The sequence below is a fragment of the Primulina eburnea genome, chromosome 1 (genome assembly GCF_022965805.1).
Source record: "Primulina eburnea isolate SZY01 chromosome 1, ASM2296580v1, whole genome shotgun sequence".
NCBI classification, from domain to species: domain Eukaryota; kingdom Viridiplantae; phylum Streptophyta; class Magnoliopsida; order Lamiales; family Gesneriaceae; genus Primulina; species Primulina eburnea.
Window position 1 is genome coordinate 8,282,938 of NC_133101.1, and position 11,959 is coordinate 8,294,896.

Sequence of the window (11,959 nt, forward strand, 5' to 3'; positions counted from 1 at the left end):
GAAATGCTAACATATATAAGTGTGAAATCCATTATTTATAGTTTTTTTTATTATTCATAAAAAGAGCCAAATCTAAGATGTATTTGTTCTAAATAAGTTGGTTGCATCAAGTTTTAGATTTATTATTTTAATACATCGGGGAATTTTTGTTAACAATATTATTTATTTTAAAATTTATTCAAATTTATCATCTACAATTTAAGTTATATAGCTATAAACACACATTTTATATTAGTTAAAAGTTACTAAGGAAAAATATATTCAAGAAAATAATATATTTTGAAGATCTGCAAACTATGACTTAAGTATAATTCATCCATAAAGTTAAAATAATATTATAGCTATTTATTTTTTACATTTATTCACATATTTCAAATGAAAATTAACCCACTAGGTAAAGAGTGAGTCTCATGTGAGACCGTCTCACGGATCTTAATCTGTGAGACGGGTCAATCCTACACATATCCACAATAAAAGGTAATATTCTTAGCATAAAAAGTAATACTTTTTCATGGGTGATCCAAATACGACCCGTGAGACCGTCTCACACAAGTTTTTGTCCTAGCTAAAAACTATTAGCTTCACCCCTATAATTCTTGTTCAAATTATAAATATATATTAGAGTGATTAGAAATATTGAAATCTCGAAATAATCGAAATATTAACATTAACTTCTCACACATGGATAATACCTTTTATTGGGTTCAATGTGGTTACTTCCTTAGGCTCGGGCCAATTGTTATTGGGTTTGTATAAGACATCTTTCAGTTATTCCCTTTTGCTTGTTTTAGTCATGAGAAGAGGGCCCAAGTTTCTATATACATGGCTACAAAATTTATCATAGGTATTCTGGATTAAGCGTTTGCCGCTTTATTTGTATTATATGTATAAGTAATGAAATAACATGGGATTTTTAATAATTATGTTGTTATTCAAATGCTACATTTCAATTATCATGTTATCTGAAATGCTGTGCTTGGATAGAAAAAAAAATTAATCACGCTTACATAGGTTTAATAAGTGGCAGAGCTAGGAATATGGTTCTGTTCTAACTAGAATTTTAAACTCTAGAATATTTTAATATTATAAATTGATCTACTCGAGCTAATATTATGTTAATCCAAAATTATACAAAATTTACATATAATTTTTTTATAAAAAAAAAAAAATAGGCTAGCCGGGGTATCAATACATGCGGCTTTGCCACTGTGTTTAATAATCCTCCTACTAATAATTGCTACAGTTCATGTCCCTTAAACGTGCGACGTTTTCTTCCATTATGATTTTGGTGGAGAGTTTTTTTTTAAAAAATCAAAGTTATAAGGAGGGGTGTCAAAATCAGACACGACCCACAAACCTGATACAGTTCAACTCGAAAAAAATCAGGTTTTGGGTTTGGGTTTTTTCGGGTTTGGGTCAGATCGGGTTGGACCCGATAGTTGATCGGGAAAAAATGATCGGGTTGGGTTCTAGTTGACCCGAAAGTTTTAAATTTTTTTTAAAAAATACTTACTAAAGATTGCTTATATTTTTATATATTGTATGTTTGAAAAAAAAATTTATTGTATATTTATATCATAAATTTTCATAATTTATTATTTATTTTGAACATTTTTTTAATAATTGTTTATTTGATTTAGTAAATATATTTTATTTTTCAACAATTAGATTTTCAAATTTAAATAATATATAATGTAATGCCCGAGATTTAATTACTATAATCAGATGTTGATTAATTGAAATGATTAAGGTTATACGAACTTGAATGAGGAAGCCGGGCGTCGTTTCATTGTGAGCCAAGAATTTGGACAGAACCTCTGGCGCCCGAGCGGTAGAAAAGAACCGTCCGAGTGCCAATGAATCACCAGAAGAGATTCGGACAGAACTTGTGGCACCCGAGCGGTAGAAAGTTACCGCCCGAGCGCCAATGGATAACAAGCTAACATCCGGACAGAAAGTGCCGCGCCCGAGCGGTACTTTCTTACCGCCCGAGCGCGAGACGTGGAATAGGTGAGATGAGACACTTGCCTTCTTGCATGCATCGTATATGTGTGTATATATATATATGTGTGTGCTTTGAAAATTCCTCAGAAACAAAAGTAAAGAATCGTAGTGAAAATCTTCTGGAGAAAGAGTGAAAAATCCTTACGTCTTTTGTGAGAAATCCGCCCTTTTGATTTTGAATCCAACTTCATTACTGAGTTCCTATCGACGCAGGCTACAACTGGACGTAAGTTTTGTTACGTTTAGACATGATTCGAAATTATGATATTGTCAGAATTGAATATGAATCAGATATGATGTTTCTGCTATAGTAGACATTGTATAATTGAAGCCAGATTAAAGAACAGATTGTTTCTGTAATTGTTATGATTTTTGGAGTTGATTTGACTGAGATTCGATATCAGATTTGTGTTATCATTGAGATTATGAGTTATACCGGTATTGATTATGAATTCTGGTATTATATCTGTGATGTTCAGATTGACGGGATTATTCAGATTGTATTGTTATGCCGTCGAAACATCAGTTGATTTAGATTGATCAGACTTGATATTGATTGAGATTGCATTGTTAGGTCATTGACATTGATCAGATTATGTATTGAGTTGAGTATTAATCAGAACAGATTCTGAGCTGAGATATATACTGATATTGTATCTATGTGATTGTCATTGCCAGATTGGGTATGGACAGATCAGAATGCATGACTTCGTCTTCGTCAGACCGAGAAGACAAAGGTATAAATAAATGTTGATTCGGGATTGCACAACTCGAGTTAGGTTTGACTTGAGTTTCCCTAAATCACATACTGTGTTTTATTGCATTGATATTTGCAGATATCAAATGATATGTTTAGTCTATCGATTGATAGCAGAGCCAGAGTTTGAGTCTAGGACAGATCAGCCTAGCTAGAGCAGAACCGCCAAGTCTTGGACAGAACTGCTAAGACCCTAGACTTGTGATATATCGATGAGCTTAGATGTAAATCGACGTCTATTGTAGACATTCGATATAGCATGCCCAAGTCTAAGTCTTTGTCAGAACTGCTCAGACCCTAGACTTACGGTGTATCGATGAGCTTAGATGTAGATCGACGTCTATTGTAGACACTCGATACAGCATACCAAAAGTCTAACTTAGATTGGGATCCCTAGTTTAGAATGAGAGATGAGTCGAGTCTTAGATATTGAGACTAGAGTTTGATTTACAGATCCGTATTAATTTATGTTTCGTAGATTACGATTCATGTTTTATTTACAGACTGATATTGATACATGTTGTTTGATTATGCTACATGTGATAAGATATAATTCATATTTTTATGTTTTATATGATTGCATGTATACATTGTTTATACTGGGATATTTATATCTCACCGGAGTTATCCGGCTGTTGTCTTGTTTTGTATGTGTGCATGACAACAGGTGGGGCATGATCAGGGTCCAGAAGATGAGGAGAGATCGAGATTAGAGTGGTGATCACGGACTTGGATATAGATATGTTTTATTACTTGATTGTAAAAGTTAAACCTAGTTTTAGATTAGATGCATGTTATACAAGATTTGTATTATTATACTAGTTTGTATAATAGATTGATTTCATTACCTTCCGCATTTTAAAAGAAAAATTTTTAGACCCTGTTTATCTTAACTGATAATTAAACCCCAAAGATGATTAAGAAGATGATTAGTATATAATAGATATTTTATTATTATGTGTTTAAATTAAAATATTAGTATTAATTTTTTTTTGAATTTTATTTAATTTTCTTTAAAAATTTATAAAATATTCAAAATCAGGTTATACGGGTTTATCGGATTGATTCTGATTCAAGTTCGGGTTGAGAGTTTTCGGGTTGACTCGGTTCGGGTTGAGCAATTTTTGAATAGTACTATTGCTCAATCCGACCCAACCCACTCGAATTGACACCCTTAGTCATAAATCTTTCTAAAAGAATGATTATTTTTTCATCAATACATTAATCTAATGGTTTGTTTGGGTAAATTCATTTCACAACATATTTTAAATATTCAAATAATAAGTTTTTGCATACGTATAAAGTCATTTCAAACCATTCATTCAAATATTTGCGAGTCATGTTCGGATGGCTAGATTAGATAAACGATGATGTGCAAAATTAGGGAAAGTTGATGTTCACTTGAACCTAATATTTAAGGAAATTGGGAATTTATATCTTTTTTTTTTTTGCAGCATAAAATTGTATCCACTTGTTGCTTTCGGTGGAGCTCACTTTAAGTTTTGAAGTAGAATGGATTTTTTGAGTGACGGGTCCGACTACAATTTTGTTCGGAATCAAACAACCAAAATTGACTTCAATAATTGATGTTAGTTGGATAACTATAAAACTAATCTCTAAGCAAAGTGCTGATTGATTTTCCCCTATAAAAAGCCAAATGCATATTACTACTGGTTTTTGTTGACTATTGGCATCCAAATGCACTTGTGAAAATCATTATTATTATTTAAAAAACTAGTATCGAATAATATAAAATGAAAAAAAATAATTCAAGTTCGAATAATTGGATTTGAGCGTGACTAAAAATATTATTCACCGTATTGGAGGAAGGATAATATTATACACTTTGTTTTTTATAATTCATTTGGTTTATATTTAAATGAGGATCAAAATATAATTATAAGAAATAGTGATAGATAAATTAAAAAAATTTAAAAATTAAAAAATGACCTCAATAAGAACTGAACATATAACCTAAACCACAAGAAACAATGTTTATATCCGCTGAACTACATATAACTTGCATTAAAATTTTAACATTTGATTAATATATATAATTATTAAAACAGACAATGACATCAAATTTAGTTAATCTAAGTGTTTCAAACTTAATAAAATAGTATAGATTATTATTCTATCAAATTAAATGTTATATTCATTTATCATTTCATATCATATTTTAAGTTGTGTCGGTCGAATTCAAGTCAATTTTTTTTGGATTTAGATTGTTACAGAACCGTTAATCACGAAAAACCCGCGACGACCACCTCAAGTCAATCGAACAAGATCACTCCTAGATTTTTATAGAATCTTGTCAATTTATTTGTTCCGTGGTGTTAATTTTATAAAAATAAACGTTCTCTTAAATTATTTGCATGAATATTAATTATAAATTAATAGTCCTTATCTTAGCAATCATGCTGTGTTACTGTGAAACGAGCACTAAAAAAAACTAAGATGGAGCAATAGGAAACGAGCACGTATATGTAGACCAAACGACAGTATGGGACATGCAGTTAGAAGGAAGTCAACTCAATTTCATGTTTCTACGAACTTCTATAGGCCAAATAGGCCAAATTGGAATTTTGGCTTGCGCGTGATAATAATTTTTTAAAAAAAAAAAACTGAAAATTTAAAATTATTGCTATAATAAATTATTTGAAATGTTGCTATGATATAAAAATTTATAATAATGCACGTTACACAATATTGTTAAATATGAATGGATGAACAATTGTATTTGGATGGAAAGATTCAATTTAAATATGAATTGATAAACGATTGTATTTGGATGGAAAGATTCGGTTTAAATAAACATTTAAAAACAGGATATGAGATGATTCAATATGATATTAAAGATTTAAAATTTGTTGTATATGAATTTATTCAAACAAATCATTGTCTTGAATTAAAATCCATTAATGTAAATTACATGACTCAATGATTTTTACTAAAAGTTATAATAGATGCTAACTCTCAATTCAAATATTTAAAACTGTACAATAACTCAAACACCACGTTTGATTTTGTGTACTCAACAGAGAGAATTATTGTACCCAACAAACTCTCTCTCAATAGTTGCATTTCTTTCAATCAATGAAAATCGAATTCGTGAGTCGTGACCTTGGCTCTGATATCAATTCTAGGATCGAGCGCTTGTCGTTTTACCAAAAATATAACTGGTGGTAACGACGCAACTCGAATATTTTAAATCATAATATAACTCAAGTATTATGTTTCGATTATTATATCCAACATAGACAATTATTGCATGCAACACGAATAAAATCCGAAAATCAGCCAACCGAGTCTTTTGTCACGAACGATTTCGTGGGAATACCAAACGTGCCCTTCTTCAGGTTGTTATATTGGAGACCTATTTTCTCCCAAAAAAATGAAGTGAGGGTAATGCACTTTTATTTATTTTATTAAGATGAAATAAGTCTTTTAGGCAGGCAAAAATATTTGGTTTGTGGGGTGGAATGAGCTCAAATGAATTACACGTACTTGTAGCTAAATGTGCAAAAGTAAAGGAATAGATGATAGGTGTGGTATGAAGAGAGCACCACAAACTAAGTGGTGGGAGCTTTCGATGTGCCATTCACGAGCAAATTATGTGCTAAATTTGAAAATGATAGTGTTTTTAAAGTTAATTGTTGTTAGATAATGGAAATTTGCATCAATATCAAGTAAATTTTTATGTATTCATATTATATAATCTAATCGAAATTAACTTAAACAACGTTTTTCTGTACTATATTATAAAACATTTTATCTGAGAATAATCATTTGGTATGTTCGATCATATATAAATTTTTTTCCCCAAATTTCATCATAACATATTTATTATGTATATTCACGGAAATTTTAGAATTTCTCGCTAATTTTTTTTATCAGCTAACTTCTATACATAGAAACATGAATATTATAAATTTTAGAAGGTAAAAACTTGTGTGAGATGGTCTCACGGGTCGTATTTGTGAGACGGATCTCTTATTTTGGTCACCATGAAAAAATATTACTTTTTATGTTAAGAGTATTACTTTTTTATTGTGAATATGAGTAAGGTTGACCCGTTCACATATTATGATCCGTGAGACGGTCTCACATGAGACACACTCAATTTAGAATTTCTCGCCATTTTTTTTTATCAGCTAACTTCTATAGATAGAAATGTTTCTTTAATTATACTTATTTATCTATCATTTAGAAGATCATAAACACATCGAGCATGTAAAAATTACTATTCTGTAAAAAAAATAATGACTAAACCAATTATTTTAAAAAATTAAAATTTATCATATATAATCAATAGTTAATAATTATATGTATTATATTATACACTGTGGTGATCCGGTCCAAAGGGCCGGATGAATTTAGTCCTTGTTTGTTCTTGTTCTATGAAGATATTTTTTAAATCACTCAAATAAAAACAAAACTATCCAATTTTTTTTTCTCTTCCTGAAATATATTATAATATAACTCAAACTTGAACATACTATTTAAAAAAAAAAATAAGGTGAGAAAAAATAGCAAACATTCTGGTATACTGCACTTATCATATCGCAAAACACCGTACATACTGAAATTAATGGTATACCGTAAATTTCGGCATTGTATGATACAATATCTAACTTTTTGGTTCCGATACCAGTGTGATATGCAAAAAATGTTGGTATTTCATTATGAAAAAAATCATATATTTTAAAAATTATAATATAATGTCAATTTTAGTATCGATACAACATTCAAAAATTTCGATGTTTCGATATGATATTCAAAAAAATTCAATATTTCGATGTAAATAACACCATTTTTTTTTAAAATTTTGATATAGACGATACAAAATTTATGTTGTACCGAAATTTCAATATAATATCAATACTCATTTTGAGTTTCAAAATTTTCAGTATGATATACGGTATTGTATTATTTAGAAAATCCAATGTACCGCACCGAATCAAGCCTGGTCCTAACTTTTATACATCGACCAACATTATCGTTAATTTAACCAAAATTTTCTTCTTCTTCTTAAAAAACACTTTACTATTAAATTATATATTGTAACTATAAAAAAGAGTGTTTTAAATCTTCAAAGTATCTTATCCAAAACCAAAAAAAAAATTATCGCATAATATTCACCACAAGTCTTTATCTTAAACAAAACCGAATAATCCCGCAGTGAATCACATTAATCACACCAAATATTTGAAAATCTGTGATTGAGATTGATTTGAGCTACATGAAGCTAACCACTGGAATTTTCTATCGTCCAACCAATTATTATTATTATTATTATTATTATTATTATTATTATTGATTTAACTAGTAATATTTGAGCAACTTTTGTGATTTTAAACAATTTTTATGCCGTCGAATTTCAATTTTAACATGTTATTTTTATTTTCTTTTCGACTTTAGTTATTTTTTCGACATATTATCGATATTACAGAACCGCGACACTATGTGACGCTCTCATTTTCGATTAAAAAAATTAAAATTAAGAAATATTAAATTAAAACTGAAAATCCGAGAACATGAATTATTAAAACAAACGAACATTGTACAATTTTCTGAAAGTACAAGCAACGGGCAAGTTTGCGAAAGATGGGAGCATGAAACAAGTGACACATGCACGCAACAAGCTTTGGCTTCCCAAACACTCGCGGAGCCTTAGTTGGGCACGAGTCTTAAAATATATGCCAAATTTTTGGACACGTCATTCTAAAATTCAATGCGAGCCCATTCCTTTTCGCCAACAAATATGTCAAAACACACAACTTGTTTCTGTCACTTCTCGATATAATGCTTCTCCAAGGTTCTGAATATGGTCACATTTATTATAATCTAAATGTGCAAACATTTCATAATTTATAGATTGCATTGTTTGATGTCACTTCAATTTTGGAAGATTGTGATGTAAAAAAATGTATAATTATATGTTAAAATGATAGGACAACATCCTTTTGAAACGTCATGAATTTAGGTTATATTTCAACTCCAAATCCAAACCCAAACCCAAATTCTAATGAGTAAGTCTCTTGTGAGATGGTCTCACGAATCTTTATCTATGAGACGAGTCAATCTTACCGATATTCACAATAAAAAGTAATACTCTTAGTATAAAAAGTAATACTTTTTCATGGATGATCCAAAAAAGATATACGTCTCACAAAATACGACCCGTGAGATCATCTCACACAAGTTTTTGTTAATCCAAATATATCGTATTTACTCAATTTTTCTATGAGATTCGTTTTTTTTAGATCGAATTTGAAATTCATGACTAATATATATCGTCTTCAAATCGATCCAAAGATACCATCAAAAATATATATCTAAACAAGACAAAAACTTGTGTGAGACGGTCTCACGGATCGTATTCGTGAGACAGATCTTTTATTTGGGTCATCTATGAAAAAATATTAATTTTTATGCTAAAAGTATTACTTTCTATTGTGAATATGGGTAGGGTTGACCCATCTCACAGATTAAGATTCGTGAGACGGTCTCACATGAGACCCACTCATCTAAGAAATTTAATATCTTGTACAACTTTTATTCGCTAAGAGAAGATCCTTTTATGGATTGTTTGTTTAATGAAAATTTGACAAATCAAAATGCTCACACTTTCAAATAAGGATCTTACATCACAATATCCCGCCTGTATTGAACAAAACATTTCAATTTACAGCAACATCTATAACTTTTTCCAAAAACAAAATTTGTCACAAACTCTTGGATAATCTAATTCTCCGGTTGATTTCCTTCTCTAACTCTTCAAGCCCTCCTACCTCTTCAAGCTCCTACACCCAAAAACAAAAGAATTAAACCATTAAATCACAATAAAAAAAAGTAATAATTTAAATAAAATTGAAACCGAGAAAATAAATTAAGGTAACAACAACCTTGGGTCCGAGGAAGAGCCCATACGGGACCCCGTTGAACTTCTCCGAATGATGTAGCTGAATTAATCACAACCATTCAAAACCAAAAAAGATCTCAGCGGGTCGACGCAAACATCACACACACACACACACAAGGTGAACATAGAACGACAAGAAAAATACTTCTCGTGTAATATTTGCTTATCGAATATAAGATATTTTTTTACCTAATAATACATTTTACAATTTACACACGAGAATATACATAGTATATTTCGTGTGTTTAAATAAATATATACCTGATGGGCAGAAGCTACTCTCCTAAAATAAGGCACATTTGCGATGGGCCCCACAGGAAATCTCTTGTGGACGAGACCATCGTGGACGAACATGTAAGCAATCCCAAACATGGTTATCCCAAGACCCTGCACACAATCAGCGCCGTTTTTTTTTACTTCAGAAGGGAAAAAAGATGGCAATTTTCAGTTATAAACTTTTCCATTGAAAAAGCTGAGGCAATGTGAATTCGCTCGTGCATACCAAATAGCCACTACTTTTAATCCCGGCCATCTAACTAGGACCAAATCCCCAGAAAAAAAATGACATTTTTTTTAATAGGGGTTAGATTTCGTCCCAAAGATGAAACCTTGATGTTATAACCAATTAAAGAAAATTAAAAGAGTATGTATTATACTCACAGCGCCAAAACAGAGGCCAGGAATTAGGCCTTTGTTGAAGAACCCATACGCCATCAGGGCAATGGCCGGAACAGCGTTAATGATAGCAAACACGTCATTGAGCTCGAATGGCCCTTCTCTCGGTTTATGGTGAGACTGAAATTAACACCACAAACAAAAGAGCAGATTTTAGTTTCAAAAAACTCAGAAATGTTGTCAAGTCGGAGAGACATAAACCTCTTCTTTCACACCACTTCCCACGGTTGTAATAAAAAAAACCCAAAAAACATCATTTTAATATAAAAATACATTATAAAAAAAGATCCCTTTAGGCTAATTCTATAATTTTGAAGGAAAACAAAAAATTTTAAATTTTATGTTTTGAAATTTTATTATAATCTAACCTCGTGCATGTGCCACAATGAAGCATGCCACAAGGCTTCATGTGCCCATCTTGCCCAGAACTCCATTCCAACCTAAATTCAATTTTAACATAAAAAAATTACTTATCACTTAAAAATAAAGTATACATTAAAAAGTTAGCAAAATTACATTTTTTTAGACAACAAATTGAAATGGAACTTACAGCGGCCCCAAAAGAGAGAGCAAATGTACCAAACATTTCGGTGTAAGGTACCTCTCCACCCTGCAGCAAGAAGGGGAAAAAAGTTGCCCGCATTATAATTTTCGTTTTTTTATTGAAATAACTTTGATGTATAGTTTTCTTTCTTTCTTGAGATGGAGATCCAAAGTTGAGTCATCGTTTTGAAAATTTGGTGTCAGTTGAATTTTTAGATGAATTGATGGAGTTGGATTTTACCTCCATTTGCCAAGCGAATCTGTAGTAAACAGCCATCACCGCCATTGAAGTGATTCCCAAACTGGACATAACCGCCGCAACCAGATAAGTGAACCTCTCCGACCTCTTCCTCGCCATTTTCTCCGCCACCCACCGGGCGGATATTTCCTTCTCACGCTCTTCTCCGCTCTCCTCGGTCGAATCATCCTCGAAGCTGCCCACTAATCCCTCCGCCGCCAATTTCTCCTCCTCCACCACGAAGCAAACCGTCAAATCGGGCTTCTTGCTCCGCTTGAACCTTGAAATCCTGCGAAATTGCTGGAGAGGGGAAAAGATTAAATTGGGTGTGGTGGTTGAGGTGGAGGGGAGTGGGGTGTGCTTGAAATGGACTACGGTTCTGTAGCTGGTGAAAAGGGACATTCCGGCGGCCATGGGCGGAGGTTCCGGCAAGGTGGCGGAGGATTTTCGAGGGGTTTTTAGAGAGTGTTTTACGTGGAGGCTGGATGCGGGTCGGGTCAAACGGATGTAGACCACTAGTTGGGTATGGATTATGGAATAATGGCTTTCGGGTCCTGGTTTTATACCGGACACTGGAGGCTTCTGCATGTGCTGTAAGGATTCTTTGTTTTCTGTTGGACATTTGACGCTTGTCTTACTGAAATTTACCAAAATGCCACTCTGTGACACTTCCGCGTTTATGCCTACAATTTACGACCCTTTAATTCGAATCCATATACCCTTCTCAATTACAAGTTAATTTGGTAAAAAAATTATTTACAATTTTAATTTAAAAAATGATGCTCTCATTTTCCATATAAATAAATGGGTAATTTGT

The 11,959-nt window shown here is 31.9% G+C and overlaps 1 protein-coding gene across 2 annotated transcripts; it reads right to left on the minus strand.

Moving 5' to 3' along the window:
• Positions 1–9,374: 9,374 nt before the first annotated feature.
• LOC140826094 (beta-carotene hydroxylase 2, chloroplastic-like) lies at positions 9,375–11,745 on the minus strand. Of its 2 annotated transcripts, XM_073188219.1 has the most exons (7): positions 11,146–11,745; positions 10,912–10,971; positions 10,730–10,801; positions 10,347–10,481; positions 9,948–10,073; positions 9,670–9,726; positions 9,375–9,567 (listed from the first exon to the last, which is right to left on the minus strand). In XM_073188219.1, exons 1-7 carry the CDS (start codon positions 11,728–11,730, stop codon positions 9,490–9,492), a joined length of 1,113 nt encoding a protein of 370 aa, XP_073044320.1. In that variant the 5' UTR covers positions 11,731–11,745; the 3' UTR covers positions 9,375–9,489. The 2 variants fall into 2 exon arrangements, with proteins under 2 accessions (XP_073044320.1, XP_073044329.1); XM_073188228.1 differs by lacking the exon at positions 10,347–10,481.
• Positions 11,746–11,959: the final 214 nt, after the last annotated feature.

Coding starts and splice junctions, on each gene's coding strand:
- LOC140826094 (XM_073188219.1), bottom strand. CDS start 11,730: ATGCAGAAGCCTCCAGTGTCCGGTATAAAACCAGGACCCGAAAGCCAT. Junction 9,727..9,947: donor GAGTAGCTTCTGCCCATCAG/GTATATATTTAT, acceptor TGATTAATTCAG/CTACATCATTCGGAGAAGTT. Junction 9,568..9,669: donor GGCTCTTCCTCGGACCCAAG/GTTGTTGTTACC, acceptor TTTTGGGTGTAG/GAGCTTGAAGAGGTAGGAGG.